This window comes from Armigeres subalbatus, chromosome 2 (genome assembly GCF_024139115.2).
Source record: "Armigeres subalbatus isolate Guangzhou_Male chromosome 2, GZ_Asu_2, whole genome shotgun sequence".
Lineage (NCBI taxonomy): Eukaryota > Metazoa > Arthropoda > Insecta > Diptera > Culicidae > Armigeres > Armigeres subalbatus.
Window position 1 is genome coordinate 373,929,383 of NC_085140.1, and position 18,741 is coordinate 373,948,123.

The 18,741-nt window shown below is 40.3% G+C and overlaps 3 protein-coding genes across 19 annotated transcripts in view; 2 read left to right on the forward strand and 1 right to left on the reverse strand.

The window, feature by feature from the left end:
* The window catches only part of LOC134213090 (collagen alpha-1(IV) chain), a 34,655-nt gene extending 33,440 nt beyond the window's left edge, over positions 1-1,215 (forward strand). For all 8 annotated transcript variants that reach the window (XM_062691677.1, XM_062691681.1, XM_062691678.1 and 5 more), the window contains exon 7: positions 34-1,215. In XM_062691677.1, coding sequence (XP_062547661.1) covers positions 34-288 — 255 coding nt within the window. In that variant the 3' untranslated portion in view covers positions 289-1,215. The remainder of the gene's footprint in view (positions 1-33) is intronic.
* Positions 1,216-12,479: 11,264 nt separating this feature from the next.
* LOC134217249 (probable palmitoyltransferase ZDHHC24) lies at positions 12,480-13,541 on the forward strand. The gene is made up of 2 exons (XM_062696019.1): positions 12,480-12,537; positions 12,596-13,541. Exons 1-2 carry the CDS (start codon positions 12,500-12,502, stop codon positions 13,455-13,457), a joined length of 900 nt encoding a protein of 299 aa, XP_062552003.1. The 5' UTR covers positions 12,480-12,499; the 3' UTR covers positions 13,458-13,541.
* A 3,049-nt stretch (positions 13,542-16,590) lies between these two features.
* The window catches only part of LOC134213091 (suppressor APC domain-containing protein 2), a 47,063-nt gene continuing 44,912 nt past the window's right edge, over positions 16,591-18,741 (reverse strand). For all 10 annotated transcript variants that reach the window (XM_062691691.1, XM_062691684.1, XM_062691688.1 and 7 more), the window contains exon 3: positions 16,591-17,266. In XM_062691691.1, coding sequence (XP_062547675.1) covers positions 16,832-17,266 — 435 coding nt within the window. In that variant the 3' untranslated portion in view covers positions 16,591-16,831. The remainder of the gene's footprint in view (positions 17,267-18,741) is intronic.

Sequence of the window (18,741 nt, forward strand, 5' to 3'; positions counted from 1 at the left end):
AGTTAACTAACGGTATATTTTTTATATTCACAGCACACTGCAGTTGGTCATGGTGGCGGTGGACAGTCCCTATCGGGATCAGGGTCCTGCTTAGAGGACTTCCGTGCCACTCCCTTCATCGAGTGCAACGGTGGTAAGGGCCACTGTCACTATTATGAGACTCAGACTTCGTTCTGGCTCGTTTCGCTCGAGGACCACCAACAGTTCGAGCGGCCGGAGCAACAGACCCTCAAAGCCGGCAACTTGCTCTCCAGAGTATCTAGGTGTCAAGTGTGTGTACGAGTCTAGTTCTGAATTCTCTCCCAGCAGGGCACATCTGAAGAATGAATCACTTATTTATGCTACAGAATGTGCTTTCTTAAGTTATTTCTCAAAAGATTTTAGATCCTGTTAGAGATTTTTTTGTAAGGAGAAGTAAAACTAGAGTATATTGTATATGGAAAGTCCGAAAAGAAACCAAAAATATGTAAAAACTGAAAGTATGTAAGTAAACGAGTTTAAATTCCTGTAGCTTTTATAGAGACGATATGCAATCATTTTAAGGGAAATTGAAATCCCGTTCCAGTAGGTAGTTTTGTTTAGAAATATTTCAATACTGCCCTTGTTTTGGAAATAATGTAAAAGTAACACCGCCAATCATTCTTCAAACCTCTTAGCTGCGAATTTAGCTAGCCAGTAACAAAAGAGTATATGTCTAATTTTACCAGTGCGACTTTGAATGTGATTGATTTCGAATTAATGTTTCAGTACTGCCCTTGAATGCCACTTCGATTCAAACTCGACAAGAGTATAACTATTTACCACTTTGTATAAGAAAATTGATGTGTTCATTAAACTGCAAAAAGGAAAATTTGAATTTTCTAAAGGGGGTGAATGAACCGCCAACAAAATTTTCAGCTAGGATTAACACCTACGATTAACATACCAATTAGAGTGCCATCATTGTCAGTCATCGACCAGAGCGAAAAAAAACTCAAATAAATACAAAATATCTCAAAAATTTTGGTCTGATAGACCTACGTTCAATGTGAATAAAAAATGAAAGAAGCAAACTCTTAACATCTGTATCAAGCAATAATCAGCATTTTATAAACTGTACATTTCCGCTATTTTAATGTAAGTGTTTAACCAGGTAACTTTTACATACTTTTCGTGTTTTCATTCAATGTATCAGATCCGAAACAGTCAGAATAAAGATTTTACGAAAATACCAAATAGATTTCCACTGGATAGAAAGAAATGCTTGGCTTTAAATAAGGCCTTCAGTCAAATCAACAGAAGACAGGATCACTGTCTTCAACTATAGAGCTCGCACAGATTGAATACTTACTTAACACCTTGCATTAGGGTCAAGCTAGATTAAACGCGACGAGCGATGCGACGCGACGCGACGAACGTAAAAGAATAACAATCATTAACAACAGGCTGTCAAATTGCACTGTCGGACAGGACATTCACACAACACCCAGTGGCAACAGTGGAGATTTTTTCGCTTCTTGAAATGTTTTCTTTTAACCAGGGTAGGAATCGAGTTTACACTCCACGGCACAGAAATGCGCGAACGACTGGTGCCGCTATAACCACGTGGTCACGAAGCCCGCAGATATAGCCCAAAGGGGCAATAGGGTATTGAAATGGTTTTCGAATTGATGTTTTTCTGAATTATTTTGGAAAATTGCTATACTCTTGCTAAAAATAGGCGAACACGACTCAAGCGCTACAACGAATTTCGGCGGGTCGAACTATTTAATCACAGCATCGTTTCCACGCGTTACTGTGATTAAAGTTTAATAATTCGACCGTCATCCGTTGCAACGTTTGAGTCGTGTTCGTTTGTTTTCAACAAGAGTGCATTATATTGTCAATTTAGACCAATTCAAATATTTAAAATCTATTTTGTCTCCCCCCTCGGATTTTTTTTTGTACGTTTCAACATACTAATTTCTATTTAAATTAAAAACGCGATGCGAAAAACGGAGACGCAACCAATCCAGTCCATCTTCAGCACATTAATGCATTACTATCAGGTATCAGGTATCAGAACGTCGGCTCCAGGGGCACGTTCACCTCAATTCAGGAGATTTGTGCCATCGCCTTCACAGCCTTTCTCATCAAGCACCTGACGAAAAAGAAAGTGAATAATAAGGAAAGGAATATGGATGGGAGAAAAATGGGAGGTTTGGGAAAGGGACCCTTGAAGAGGGCATACAACGTACACAACACGTACAAAAGCTCATAGCTCCTTACCACAATGGGTTATGAACAACAGAATACTTTGAAGGTTCAGGTTTCTGTAGTCAATTTCACTTAGTAAGTGTTTACCAAATATTTGGAAACGCAGTTGTGCATAAACTGGGCAGTTACATATCAGATGATAAGAGGTTCCATAATCGGATTCACAACCATCACCAACAAAAGATTTGTGGAATCCGCCGATGCCAGCAGGATCCGAAATCTTGCATAATGCAATCATTGAACAAATAAATGAATCCATGTTAATGCATCTGCTTACATACTAAGGGGTATACCTTCAAATACACGCCGAATGTAATTTACTCGTACCCCACATTCCCCTTCTTCTCCAGAGAAAAAATCAGAGCAAAAAGATTGCGTATTGATTTACGTAGTAAGATATACCAAACCAAGCTATAGCCTAAGGATTCATCGTATTTAGTCCTCTTCTTCTTCTTATTGGCATTACATCCCCACACTGGGACAGAGCCGCCTCGCAGCTTAGTGTTCATTAAGCACTTCCACAGTTATTAACTGCGAGGTTTCTAAGCCAGGTTACCATTTTTGCATTCGTATATCATGAGGCTAGCACGATGATACTTTTATGCCCAGGGAAGTCGAGACAATTTCCAATCCGAAAATTGCCTAGACGGGCACCGGGAATCGAACCCAGCCACCCTTAGCATGGTCTTGCTTTGTAGCCGCGCGTCTTACCGCACGGCTAAGGAGGGCCCCCTCACTTGCATCAATTACAGAAGCTCAGTTATCGCCTCCTCAATATTCAGCAGATTTAATCTCATGTTAAACACCTCATGTTGGCTGAAGCATTTTAAAATGAAAATTGTGATCAAATAATTCCAAAACTATCGATTTTGTGATCTTCACGCCACATTCATCATTCGATACCAATTTATCATGGCCATTTTATTTTAAATACAAACGCATAGCTCAATTCCAGATATAAAACATAACATTTATTTATCAAATTCATCGTCGTACAAACACTAACGATACCCGTTGTTTTCACTAGCTTGGACAAATCATGAGCCAGATATCCAGCTTTCCACGCTCACCATAATGGCGGATGCTATAAAAGTTTTGACAAGAACTGTTTCCCGACACTGAACTGAAATTCCAATCTAAGCAAACGCTGATTGTTCTCGTTACTGTGTAGCTTGCTGCTGCGCCAGGAAATCACCCATTGCGCATTATTGCACTCGGCGAAGGTATCGCCTTACTCGGATCACTGTTGGACTCTGACTGAGGGAGAACGATGCTTGGCTGCTTGCTCGTCACCAACACCAAGACGGCATAAACAGCATATAATATAGAGTGGTATTCAACAGGGCTGTCTCGCCCCACACATCCCCCTTTCTCTCCGGCTTTTTTTTATTAGTCTCTTGCAATTATAACTTATCCTTGGCTTTCTCTTTTATTGCCAATGTATTATTGAGCTTATATTTAATTAAACACTCGGTAAAAATACCACTATAAAGATTTATTTGCCGAAGGCACCATTCAAAGGCCAAGGCAATCGAAAACCATTTTCTACGGAATATTGTCTTATATTCAGGCAACGAACAGATATTTCCGGTTTGAATAGATGAAGTTTCCTCCAACGGTTGTTCATTCACCTCATTCATATGCTCCAAGATTCAATTTGTACGTTGGTCTTCCTGGTCTTCAACCCATAGAGGGCCATCGCACTTTGTAGGTGGTTGAAAGTACGATTTTCTACTACAATTTTGGCGCGTCAATATCCAGCTGCTGAGCGAAGCACAACTCAACACCACAACCTCCTACCAAATATTCCACTCTCTCATCTGTCACTTTCCCATCTAGGGCTAATGCTAATGGCTAATATATATGCCCTTTATTCGGTTTATGTTATTTACCATACCCGTATCAATCCCTACAGATGCGTCTCCGAATTTCGTCGCTGGTTCATTCATTTCATTTATTCAGTTTACTTCTAAACAGACAATACACGGTTTGAGGCCTGCACCTGGTCTGCCCACCTCGCCGCTGTGCTCCACGCCGTCTCATTCCTGCCGGATCGGAAGCGAACACCATCTTTGCAGGGTTGCTGTCCGGCATTCTTGCAACATGTCCTGCCATCGTACCCTTCATTCATTCTTCGCCGCCACACAACGTCTTCTTGCACACCGTCAAAGATGGTCCTAAGCACCCGTCTCTCGAATAATCAGAGTGCTTGCAAGTCCTCCTCGAGCAATGTCCATGTTTCATGTCCGTAGAGGACTACCGGTCTTATCAGCGTCTTGTACATGTCACATGGTGGTGCGGTGGTGAATATTTTTTGACCGCAGTTTCTTCTGGAGTCCGTATTAGGCCCGACTTCCCCAGATGATACGTCTTCGTATTTCACGACTAACATTGTTATCAGCCGTTAGCAAGGATCCAAGGTAGACGAATACCTAAACCACCTCGAAGGTATCCCCGTCTATCGTAACACTGCTTCCCAGGCGGGCCCTGTCGCACTCGGTTCCGCCCACAAGCATGTACTTTGTCTACGATGCATTCACCACCAGTCCAACTTTTGTTGCTTTACGTTTCAGGTAGGTGTACAGTTCTGCCACCTTTGCAAATGTTCGGCCGACAATGTCCATGTCACCCGCGAAACAAATAAATTGACTGGATCTGTCGTCGCTGGTATTGATTCCCTAGAAAGTACGCGAACACAATAACCGCCCTAGTTTCAGCTCCGAACTTCTTCTGAAACGAACTTTCTCTCGGAGTTTGATCTGTCAAACTAAATGATGCGTTTTTTGTGCAATTTTATGATAATCTAACGCATTTCGTCCGAAGTTGGGTTTCTAGCCTATATCTTGCATGCTATGATGGCATAAACACCAGCTATCTCGCATCGACAAAACACGCTAGCAGTGCACCACTATCTTGTGCATCTTCGCATTCGTTCAAAAGCCTTCATTTCTTACACAAGCAAAATTATCGGCCACATATAGCAGATAAGCAAATTCTGCATTTATTATCCGCTCTTTTTTTTCGTTATTCAATCACAGGCACATTCTCTAAAAATAGTGATCGACATCACTATATGGCCATATTCCGAGTACTGATCAAATTTGACACGATATTTTAGGGAGCATCAGAGCTAGCAAAATATCAAATTCTTTTTGATATGAAACTGTATCTGAATGATAAATACATCTCAAGACAAGACTGATCACCATCGATGCAAACTCATGGTGCAGCTACATTGTCTTCTTTTATGTCTTTTCCTGTCAGTACATCGTTTTCCAGGTGGTCATGACTGTAGCAGGTTTCCTCTATCTTGTCGTTCCGTGTCAAAGCACCAATTCCGACATTGCTAAACGGTCCTTATACAAATCATACTAATAGAGTTATTCCATACCAAAGCGTAACTCTCTGAATGTTCCCGAAAGGATCGAAACCGTTCGTGTAATTTGAAATACTCGTTTTTCCCCTTTCCAACGTCGCCTTAACTAATCTTGTTAGTTTATCCGAAAGTTCACATTCGTGCATTAAATGCCATAGCAAACGAACATAACAAAACGATACAGATTTATTTTTAGTATTCTATTCTGTAGTGTGCTCATAACATGTAAGGGAAGGTCATATGATCATATGATAATTACTTCTGCCACATACGCAGCTAGTCGTGGGATCAATCCCAAGTTCAATTCTCCTACTTTTTTTCTCTCCATATATTTCTCATGTTTTAGCAATCGCTAAGATTTAAAATAGAAAGAAAACCGGTTCCATCTAATATTCTTTATATACAGCATAACTAATTCTAGCCGTAACAGTTATAAATCGAGAAGTGCGAAATGAAGCTCGTTTTGGCATCCATTGCAACCTGTTAATCAAGATGAGCCTCTTCCATAGAACCTATCTCCTAGATTCCAATAATATTCTCGTGGCGAGTGCAGAAATGTTCTTGGTTTACAATGTGGCGAGTGACTGCATCTTTTATCAATTCCTTTACATCTACGGTAGCCCGAAAGGACGTGGCCAGCGCCGTTTGTTCTGGTAAAACACGGAGTAGCAACTCCGACATGTAAAGTTATCATGCTCAGGCTCTACTTTGTTAATGCAGTGTTCTTCTCATAAGACAAGAACCTCGACTAATTCTATTCGCTTTTGGAGCGAAACATCGTGATTTCGCATGAATTAAAACTCAAGCATAATCCATTTCTTCAAATTTGCGAGCAAGTTTTCCAAAACATTAGGACTCCAATATTAAGATCTGGGCAGGGCTCTGGATATTATTTAACCACCATGGTTGGAGATACATCCAATATTATTCCTGACATTCGATATTAGCTAGGGGGTCCCGTAGCGTAGTTGGCTACACGTTCGCCTTACAAGCGAATGCTCATGGGTTCGATTCCCAGCCCCTCCACCAAACCCTCGTCAGTCGCCGGATGCGCAGCCTATACGGTGGCGTATTGGGGAGCGCACTTACCGTTATGACTGCCTGATGACGACTGACAAATTGTTCTTTTCGGAGGCATCCCTCCAACGTACCCGGATAAATGGCAACTAAACAATGCGCAACGATCATTGGACTCACGACACGGACAAATGGACACAATGGACTCACGGTGAGATGGACCGGCAACGACAACAACAATGAATAATGGAAAATCTAAAAATAGATTCTGTGTGGATTCTGGCAGCAGAATACCACAGTAGATCTCGGCACAGTAGCGGTTAAGTAACACAGAGTGCCTACCAAATAAAGAAAGGAATAAAAAAAAAAAAAAAAAAAAATTCGATATTAGCTGCACCAAGTTGGGGTCTCCAGTTAGCCTTGTGAGCAAAAACGTAGGATTGTCACTGCTTATAGAATAAGAAGTTGAAATTCAGAGCCATAGATGGGATATCACAATTGCTAAACATTATTTTATTTTGCAATTTGAAATCAAGGCTTTTCACAAGCGTCATTGCGGCATCCACAACTTCAATATTACTTTCTTACAACGTGCCTTTGTAGTTTTTTTTAATTCGCATTTTTTTATTCGGTGGTTTAGTAGAACCATGCTACAATAAGCTGAATTTGGCAGATTATTATGCATTATGTTGTAGTGTGTGTTTTGTTTGATCACCAACATCGATTTGGCACTTATGGTACTGGTACTTTAGCTGCTAGGCTGAGGTAAACTAGATATTTGATACGTGACCAGGTGAGTCATTGGTAATCTTGAACTAAGCTTAGATTACGCAAGTGAATTGAGCAAGTCGCTTGACTTGAACATCTAAACTCCTCCGTTCAACTCACTTGCACGAAAAGAAAGTTGAACATGTTCAACCTTTGGAAAGTCAAATGAATTTTACTGAAATGATGAAATTACTTGCCTTGTCAAAACCTCGGTTAAAACATAGCATGATACTTTAGGATCAACGCCCCATTGTTGTTTCCTCAGAAACTTGCTTTGTGTTTTCTAGTGCTATTAACACACCATTGTGTTTTTCGTCATCAAACCATTTCAACTATGAACGGACCTTTCAAATCGCCCACGACATGCTTTAAACTGTGTTCCAACTCGCAAACCGTCAGCTATTCAATTTTTCTGGCTGTCATCATAACTCGCATAACATTCCAACTTTACTTGGCGGTCTTCCCAACACGCCATTACGGTTCTCAAAACACATAAAAAATCTCAACTTTTCTTGGCGGTCCACCTAACACGACATTTCAGTTCTATCACACGCAAATCATTCAAGCTTCACTTAGCGAGCTTACCAATACGCCATTATGGTCCTCAAAACACGCCAATCATCAACCGTCTAAGACGAGTTAAGTAACTCCATTTAATTCCACCAAATATTTCGATATCTTTGCAGATACGTATTTCGACCACAACTGTGTGGTCGTCTTCAGTGTCTCGTACTTGACTCGACAACGCTAATCATTTTTACTTTGCTTGGCGGTCTTCAAAACACGCAAGTCATTTAATCTTTACTTGGCTGTTCACTAAACACGCCATTGCGGTACTAAAACACGCAAATTCTTTCATCTTTACTTGGCGGTTCTCCAAACATACCACAGCAATTCTTAAAATACCCAAATGATTTCATTTCTACTTGATGGTCTTCCCAACAAGTCATAGCGGCCCTCAAAACCCGCAAAAAAAAAAATCATCTTTACTAGGCGGTAACAAACCAAACACGCCATTGCGGTCCTCAAAACTCACAAATCATTCCATCTTTATTTGGCGGTCCTCTAAACACTTTATTGCGGTCCTCAAAACTCGCCAGTCATTTCAACTTTTCTTGGCGGTCCTCCAAACACGCCATTGCGGTCCTCAAAACTCGCAAAACATTTCATCTTTACTTGGCGGTCCTCCAAATTCGCCATTGCGGTCCTCAAAACACGCGAAACAATTCATCTTTTCTTGGCGGTTCTCCAAACTCGCCATTGCGGTCCTCAAAACTCGTCTATCATTTCATCTTTTCTTGGCGGTCCTCCAAACACGCCATCCATTGCGGTCCTCAAAACTCGCAAAACAATTAATCTTTTCTTGGCGGTCCTCCAAACTCGCCAATCATTTCATCTTTTTTTTTTGGCCAAACGCCATTGCGGTACTCAAGACACGCAAACAATTTCGAATCTTCTCCGTTTTACTTACTTACGCAACCGCGTCTCTCCCAATTTGGAGCACCGGTCCCCACGTAAACACTGCAAAAAGCAAACATCCTTCTTGGTTCAGGAATTTACCTTTTCTTCTGAGATTGCGCAGTGGGTGATTTCCATGACGCAGTATTTTTATCAGGCACATTAGTTTTAACATTATTCCACTTGATACTAACAAAAAATGAGCAGTAAAACCTGCCACTGTCGCCAAATGTGTAGCTTGCTGCTGCGCCAGGAAGTCACCCATTGCGCATTATTGCACTCGGCGAATGTATCGCCTTACTCGGATCACTGTTGGCCTCTGACTGAGGGAGAACGATGCTTGGCTGCTTGCTCGTCACCAACACCAAGACGGCATAAACAGCATATAATATAGAGTGGTATACAACAGGGCTGTCTCGCCCCACACAGTTACCAATGACACCTATAGCATTGTTTATTATTTTATCAACAACCAAATTCACGCAAGACTTCTTAATTTCTTATTAAATCGTGCGAACATTTTCTAATGTTTTTCTTATTTCAGATATGATAAAATGATCCAGGAGTAAACAGTCATGAATGAAGAGTTTTGTAATTTAACGGTTCCACTAATTTCCATAAAACATGACTAAGGGTAGCGGAATCCCTCGCTAGAAGGTTCGTGAAGAAGTCTTATCGGTCTTCCCGAAACTTTCCTGATCTTTCCTGGTCTTCCCGGTCTTCCTGAAGCTTTCCACCAATATCAATTTGGAATAGAATTTATTTTTAATTTTCGTATTCTCGAACATTTTGCCAGAGATTTACATTTGTTGGAATATAATCCTATGTTTAAAAAAAGCGTAGACGCCGGTTTCACGTAAAACCGTGTGGATCTGGATGTTACCTCCCATAGCCTAGGACCGTAGAACTCGTGTTTGAAATATATGTATCAAGATATGATGTAAGACATTTGTAAAACGCTAATATCTATTATTCTCATTTAAAAAAGGAATGGTATATTAATTGCTAAAAACTTATAGTGCTAGCACAACACGCATCGCATCATCCGCCACGCATCCGCAATAATATGATCCCGGGGAGTTGAGCTGCGTAGGATCGTATCACCTTACTAAATTGTCAGAAGTTCTATTCAAATGTAAAAAAAAACTTTTCAATTCAATACTTTTTTCTTTTGCATTTTTTTGTCATACAGCACAAGTAAAGTAACATGAAAGTCATCAATTCAGGACAACTCTGACTTAAATTCTTGATACCGACAATTTAAACTGAAACATTCAATGTTTTACTCCTCATTCGAATAGTATCACAATACTATATTCGTTTCTTTACCCCAAATAACTTCTACTTTGCAAGTGCATGCAACGGCACAGCTAGATTATCGATTGTTTAAAAATGCTGGTTTCAAAAACCCTAAATCGCTTTTACCAGACTTCATGAAGCTCTGCTTTATACGTATTATATGCCCAACTCATTTTGTGTGACATAACGGACACAGTTACTGAACAAAATATGTATACTGCTGTTGGTCACATGCTTCTCAAACTTCAAGGCCATGTTAGAATTGAAGCTAAATTAAAACCAATAGAATCTGGAATTGTATGTATATTTCCTCGCATTTTTCATTATCCAATAATACCTGCAAAAGAAGGAGAGTTAGGAAGCATAGTAAATAAAAAAATATAAGATTTGGAGCCTTGCGCAAATGCTTTTGTTGATGGAAAAATAAACAAATAATTGTGTATCGTTGGTAACGGGAAAAATCGGCAAAATCAGGGTTTCCTGAGACGAAAATTTCAGTTTAGTGTCGGGAAGCAGTTCTTGTCAAACTTATTATAGCATCCGCCATTATGGTGAGCGTGGAAAGCTGGATAGGCAAAAATCAATGATATTAATATTATTTTGCCAAGAAAGTTGAAGCGCTATCTGTCTTCCAATGGACGATTTAATAAATGTGGCTTAAAAATATATAAATATTTAACATAATTATTTACTTAATTAGCACCCACAAAATAGCTATCACTACTGCAGCACAAGCTATCACATAACAATTTGACAATGTTTGCCATCAGTTATAAAACTTTTAAAGTCAATTTCACACTGATTTCAATTGCGTATAGGGGAGAAGATGGCAAACCGAATCACAATATCAAGTGCTCTTCTGAAAGTCCAGACTTCAAAATATAAAGTAGTGAAAGTTTCGTGAGTGCCAATTCATAAACGAAGAATTGACGTAATTCAAAAGTATGGAGTTTTCTTTAGAAAAATACACTATTTTTCAATAAGATGCGTATAGGGGAGAGGGTGGTACACCGGGACACAATATTAGGTTTTCATTCTATAGTTTATAGGTGTGAAGGTTTGGTGAGTGCCAATTTACACATAAATAACTAGAATTGTAACAACAGTGTCTCGTATTTGACAACTTGTGCTTATTCTGCGTCTCGTATGAGGTGAAGCGTTTCGAATTAAGTGACAATTGTCGATACCTCCCATCTGAAATACATGGTCGTTTTACGTGAGTTGTGTCGAAATCGACAATTCTCGGGTCATTCGAGACGCAGAACAAACACATCTACATCCTTAATTTCATATGCGTATATCGAAGAAGTTATGACCTTTCTCGACCTATAGCGGTTAGATGTTTGACTGCAATGTCGATATGGCTGGGTTCATTTGTCGGTCTGGTCAAATAAATTTTCTAGAGTACTAGAGTACTATTAAGCTAGTTTCTTGGATATACAAATGCATAAATAGTAGATTGGTATAGAATCCTGGAAATTGGTAAATATGAAATTACTTAATAAACATTGAATAAGTAGTTATGTGTAGTGGCGGATGTCACAGAAGAAGACAGGGAGAGAGATGGCAAACATTGTCAAATAGTTATGTGATAGCTTGTGCTGCAGTAGTGATAGCTATTTCGTGGGTGCTAATTAAGTGAATAATTATGTTAAATATATATATTTTTAAGCCACATTTATTAAATTGTCCATTGGAAGACAGATAGCGCTTCAACTTTCTTGGGAAAATAATATTAATATCATTGATTTTTTAGTCAATGCATGGAATGGGAGATCAACAACATCCCATCTTCCAGGGCCGGATTTAGCCGGAAGGGGGCACCGGGGCCGACAGCTTGTGGGGGCTCCAAAATGTACAAAAATGGTTAGTTTTGATACATAATATTTGTGGGGGGCCGGGTCCATGCCCCGAACCGTCGTGTGTCTTCTTCTTATTTTTACTTGGATTCGTCTATTGAAGGGACATTAAACATCAGTAAAATGTTATACATATTACCAATTTTCAAAACAATATATTCGAAGATGTTTTGTTTTAATTTATTTTGAAATTTTGCACTTTCCACCCCCTTGACCACTATTTTTTACTTTCCACCCCATTAACCATGACTATTTCTTCCATTCATAATACTTACATATAATTCAATTTATTCAGTACAAAGCGAATCAATACAACCACCATTTCAAAATGTCTCGTTCGACCTTTTGTCGACAATATCATTGATGCAGTTCAGACCTAGATGTCTCCTGTGTGCACCTCACGGGAAGCATAAAAGCATAATGTCAAATTTATGCTTCTGCTTCTCTACCGTCATCCATATTTTGTTTGTACCCCTTTCGTAGTCATATGAACCGTGCGAGAGTGTTCGCATATAGACTTGAAAGGTATGTTGATGTCGAATGAAATAATTTGATTTAGTCATTGATATTTATCATCTTACAGAATGCAAATCCGTAACCGCTTGCTACCCCGTTCGATCCAGGATGGAGTGGCGACCGCATTCATGGCTGCAATCATACCGATAACATTTTGGTTCGAAGTCTTTGTAGTAATACCCGGCGTTCACGGGGCAGATTCCCTGTTCAATTGGATTCATCTGGGACCGGCGTTGTTTCTACTGTTTAACATCAGTGTAAACATGCTGGCAACGATCATGTGCGACACCAGCTGCCGGACGGAAATAATCAATGTGCCAACTAATGTGGCAGTTTCCTCGGGACTGGGATCGGGTTCATGGCACCTGTGTTCGACATGTGAAGCGGTAGCCCCTCCTCGGTCGTGGCATTGCAATACTTGCGGAACGTGTGTTCTCAAACGGGATCACCACTGCGTGTTCACCGGATGCTGCATTGGCCATCGAAACCACCGGTATTTCATAATGTTCGTGCTGCATCTTTTTATAGCGACGCTGTACGCAAGTGTACTTAATAACTACTTCATCTGGTTCGTGCGAGGTGAAGAGTTCCGCAACTGGACCTCGCTGGTGAAGATTGTATTTCCCCTGGCGATGCTCGTGATCGACACATCAACGAAACAGTATTATCTAGTCATTTACCTCATCAATATGGTGGGCATGCTGTTCACGGGAGTGCTGCTGATCTACCACGGGCGACTGATTTTGAACGGAAGAGTGGTGCACGAGAGGAACTCGCAGGAGTACGACCTCGGGTGGAAGGCGAACCTGAAGATGGTTCTTGGAAAACGGTGGAAGCTGGTATGGCTATCGCCGTTTCTGAAAAGCGAACTGCCGCATAACGGAGTCAACTGGGACTTGGTTAGTAAAGAAGCAACCAAAAGCAAATAAATGTGTGGCCATATTTTAGAACCCGTCTTTATTATATACACGTGTTATGATTTTATTGGATTTTTAATAATCATATCTATTTTTTGAATACCAAATGTGTCTGAAATGTCTAAAAGAAAAGTAACCTATACATCGGGCACTATCGGGGTTTGCATGAATTTATTTTCAATAGATAATGATAGTTGACAAAAGGTAGGTCCACGGTTCTCACAATCGATTGCAATCGTTACAAGCCACGAAAAAAAGTCAATCGCAGCTTGATACTGTGGGGTTTGAGTAAGTTGCCCTCAGCGTGTGATTATAACTACTCAGCGTGTCAATCGATGAGCAGCAAGCCATGACTCGGCCTCTTCTTGCCAGATCTCCGTGGTGTGTACACGCACCCACGGAGAGCTGCTGTCATCGCATTTCGCTCCGGCCATATGGGGCCACGCATTTTGGCGATCCTGCCAGGTAATTTTTTGGATCCTGACGCTGATTTCAGAAGGTGAGTTGAATTCAAGTGGTTAATGTGCCAAAATATTCGATGGTTGAAAAAAAATCACAAGGCAAGGTAGTTTGTATTACCAAAAAGCGCGTCTGGAAGACCGCTGGAAAAAGGATTGTGGTTCAAAAAATCAAAAATAGCGTTTGGAAAATTTATTTTGGTTTGGAAAATTGCATAGCCCGTCTGGGAGACCGCTGGAAAACGGAGTTTGGTTTGAAAAATCACAAAGCGCGTTCGGAAGACTGCTGGAAAATGGATTGTAGTTTGAAAAATCACAAAGCGCGTCTGGAAGGCCGCTGGAAAATCGATTTTGGATTTAAAATCGCAAAGCGCGACTGAACGATCACTGGCGATTGGAATGTGGTTTGGAAAATCACAAAGCGCGTTTGGAAGACCGCTGGTAAAAGGATTGTGGTTTGGAAAATCACAAAGCGTGTCTGGAAGACCGTTGGAAAACAGGATTGTGGTTTGGAAAATCGCAAAGCGCGTTCGGAAGACCGCTGGAAAATGGATTGTAGTTTGAAAAATCACGAAGCGCGTCTGGAAGTCCGCTGGAAAACATAATTGTGATTTGGAAAATGACAAAGCGCGTCTGGAAAATGGATTGTGGTTTCAAAATCACAACGCGCGTCTGAACGATTTGCTGGCAAATGGCATGTTTGGAAAATCACAAAGCGTCTGAAAAATTGATTGTGATTTGGAAAAGCACAAAGCGCGTCTGGAAGACCGCTGGAAAAAGAATTGTGGTTTGAAAATCACAAAGCGCGTCTGGAGACCGGATTGTGGATTGTGGTTTGAAAAATCACAAAAAGCGTCTGGAAGACCGCTGAGAAAAGGATTGTGGTTTGGAAAATCACAAAGCGCGTTTGCAAGGCCGCTGGAAAATGGATTGTGGTTTGGAAAATCACAAAGTGCGCCTGGAAGACCGCTGGAAAACAGGAAGGCAAAATATATTACCTTGAAGTTTATTTTAGAATTCACTGACTTAGTAGTCATAGCGGATTTACCTGTGCGATTGGATATCCGAAACTCGCGAAGTTATTGCCGGCATTCACAAAGCTATTAGTTATAGTACTAGTTAACATAATCCCAAAATTTAAGTATGATATCTCTGCGAAATCAAAGATAAATATCATTTTCTTGGCGGTTGTTCGGAAGTTCAACATCGATGTGTTGAAAGTCAGCTTGATGGTGTTATTATACACGAGGCTGATAGTTAGATAGTTAAATGGTCGGAATAAGATGTCTATTCTATTGCTGCAATCTATAATATTTATTGAGAGATCAATTTAATTAATACATTTAAACGATTCAATCTATTGACTTCCATATCGTTGCTCTGCGATGAAAAACCACGATGTTAAGACATTTTGGAGTTCAGTTTTCAAAGGAACTAATCGGTTTCTCAAATGCAACATGTTCAATGTTCATCTTCGTTTCGCGCAAATAACTTAGAAAAAAAATTATTGCGTCCTATGTTAGAGGATTGTTTTTTTGCCTTTCTTACTAGAAAAGAAGGAGAATCTGAGAAGAAACCCCCACCAACGAGTTATGACACAACGCATCGTCCACGTTTACATATTTACCGGAAACAGGGACGGGAAATGTCATTTCGATATCATGGGACTAATTTGTTAATAACTTTTTTCACAGGTTATTTACAGCTGTGTATTTTATTTTTTGGGTCTCCTCTCCTGTAGCCTTGCGAGCAAAGGCGTAGGATTGCCAATCCGGAGATGGCGAGTTTGATTCTCGGTCTGGTCTAGGGTGTAATCGGGTGGGACACATTCTCGACTCCCTGGGCATAGTGTATACATTGTACTTGCCATACAAGATACATAATCAACTCATGCAATGGCGGGCATAGAAAAGCTTCCAATTAATAAATGAGGAAATGCTTATAGAATACTAAGTTGGAAAGCATGCCAAGTTCCAGTTGGAATGTAAGGCCATTGAAGAAGAGGAAGACGAAGAAGATTTTATTTTTATATAAGCCCTTAAAGTAACATTTCCCATTACTGACCGGAAACAAGGCTTTTTCACTCACCTTTAGATTTTTCCATTTTCAATTAAATCAAAATCTGCGTTTTTTACGATTGCACTAAATTGTCGGAGTAGCATTTTATTGTTTTTGATTTAATAATACCTCTGGGCTTTATTCTCCCCGTTTTTGCTAGCTAGAGACCTAGAGTAGTTTTGTTTTAGCATATTTGATATTGATTTTACTGAACAGTTTCGACTTGAAAAGTATGATATGCGATCCTCTTGTATCGAGGATTGTCAATTCTATCGATCTACCGTACCAGTAAACTATAATTTATAATGTTTTGATGTTCTTCCAGTATTTGATCTGGCAACTTTTTGATAATCTAATTCGATCTGAAATAGTAGTGAAACAGTATTTTTTTACTGGACTTGTGCTATAGAGGCGGCATTTTTTTCTGGATTACAGCTGTGAAATGTTGCTTCAAGTTTCACGTAAAACGAATCCACCAACTATTGGTACAATGTCCCTAACTGGAATAATTTTAGTTTGTATTCCTATGTATTGCTGCGAACCTCATTACTTTCATATCCCTTCTATTCATTTTAGGCATACTTATGATGGAACCGGACCGTGATATTATTATTTAAAGAACATTATACCTCGATCAAAAATTTATTTACTCTCAGAACAATTTAAAGAAATAAAAACTTTAATAATTTCTACACATAATCACATTTAATTATTCATGCTGTTCATATATCTATCCATTTCTCATCCTAGACACATCGGTCATTTTTTTAGTGAATCTGCTAACTTTTGACTAGCGCGATTGTTGTAACTCGGAAAAGCACGAAGAAATCTGAAATGGCAGTCTTCCGTCCATCAGCATCCGCCTCGGATTCAAAACACCAGCTCCTCGGTGTTAGATGTCATGCTACTGGCTCGGTTGGCGCGTTGTAGTTGCAATAGTTCTCGTATCAGCGAGGATTTTTCTCGCTCCAGAAGCGACAATTTCTCATTCTTTTGAGTCACTTCTTCGGAGAGTTGTACATTCTGTTGCTTCAGTCGGTTGACCATTTCGGTCTGCTGATTTCCGGGGGCACCACTTCCAGGAGAACCGACGGCAGTCGGTTGGCTTTGAGTTTGTGCTCGCTGCTGTTGCTGTGCAGGATGGTGGTAGGACATGGCACCAGGTGGACGAAGGGCAAGGTTCATGTGCATCGGGAAGCCGCCACGCTCCCAACTTTCGGCCAGGGTCATTAGATGCCGATTGACTTCCAAAACTCGGGCTCGTTGGAGATCCAGTCGTTCTTGGTGGGTGTCCGTCCAGGTTTCCTGTTTGCGAAAGTGCGAGAAATTCAAATTAGAGTTGGTCAAAGATATGCAGAAATATTTTTGATGGTCGGTTGATTTAAAATGACGTAATAAATGTTTTTAGAACTACTCCGGTCCGGTGTATAAAAACGTGAACATATTGCAGCGATAGTCACATAGCCACAAATATTTAAACCAAAGCTAATTTGTTGATAGATCTCTCAACTTCATGCAACTTTGTTAAATTATTCTATGATTTGATCTGTGCGCCAATCTACGGTTGCGCGGTTGCTCGCGGCGGCAGCTCGGATCGACGTGGTTCAAAATTATCCTTCAAGCATAATTTTTATTAAGTAGGGGAAACCGCCAAATGTTGAACGGATAATTTTTTCGCCTATTGTTGAACTCCCTTGAAATGCACGTGCGTTCAACAGTAGCCGAATAAATTATTGGCGAATTACCCTACCTTGAGTTAGGGAGGTATTTTGGACCACCAGTTCGACGACTCATATTTTGGACCACTGAGTGCAAATTCCTCTTGGTGGTCCAACATAAGAGCCCCCGTAAGGGTGGTCCAAAATACATTCTTTACCCTACGCTGTTATTTTTTACGAGGAAGTGTAAATTTGAATTGCGTCCTGTCGTATTTCCTTGGGTGAGCAGAACGATCGGTCGGTCATCGAAATTTTGTTCTGCTTTGTGCGGGTGAGTAAATTAATAAGAAAGTGAAAATTTGTTCAGTCGTGTTTTCTTCCGTAAGCAGAACGACCGGCCGGTCATCGAAATTTTGTTTTGCTTTGTACGACTTCCATCGAAGTGAGCATCATATCAACATTTTCCTACCTGTTTCTTAATTGACCTGCATTCGGACACGGCCGTCGCTGGTATTGGTTATTTTTGGGTCACCAGTTCTTACACATTGAAGATGATGTTAGTCCCAAACTTGGCCTGTTGGTTCTCTGTGTAATTAATTACAGTTGACCTGGCAATAACGGAGTAGCAACCGTGGGCGGTCAATCATGGTCATGCTCATGCTCGGTACCTACGCTGTTATTTTTTACAGTGTAATTCGAAAGAAAGTGTGCAAAAATTGTTTATATTTGTTTTAATTAATATTCTTTAGAGGTGACCCTCCAGGAACTTCTTCAAGAATTCCTTATTAATTTCTCTAGGAATACCATCTGGAATACTATGAGAAGATTTACATAAGGTTCCTTCAAAAAATTCGTTATGCCGTCCTTAGCCTGGCGGCTACAAAGCAAGGCCATGTTGAAAATGTCTGTTGAAAATTCCCTATGCCTGTGAGCAGCATCTTGTTAGTTTTTTTTTGCACAAGCAGAGCCGTAGCGTGGACCTCAGCGCCCTAGGCAAAATCTTTATTAGGCACCCTTTTCTTAACCGATTCAATACGGATGGGTCAAAAATCAGTTTTAAGAGATAGAGCCTTGCTTTATTCAGCAAAAATGTTCAAAATTAACTGCTCCATCCAGGAAAAA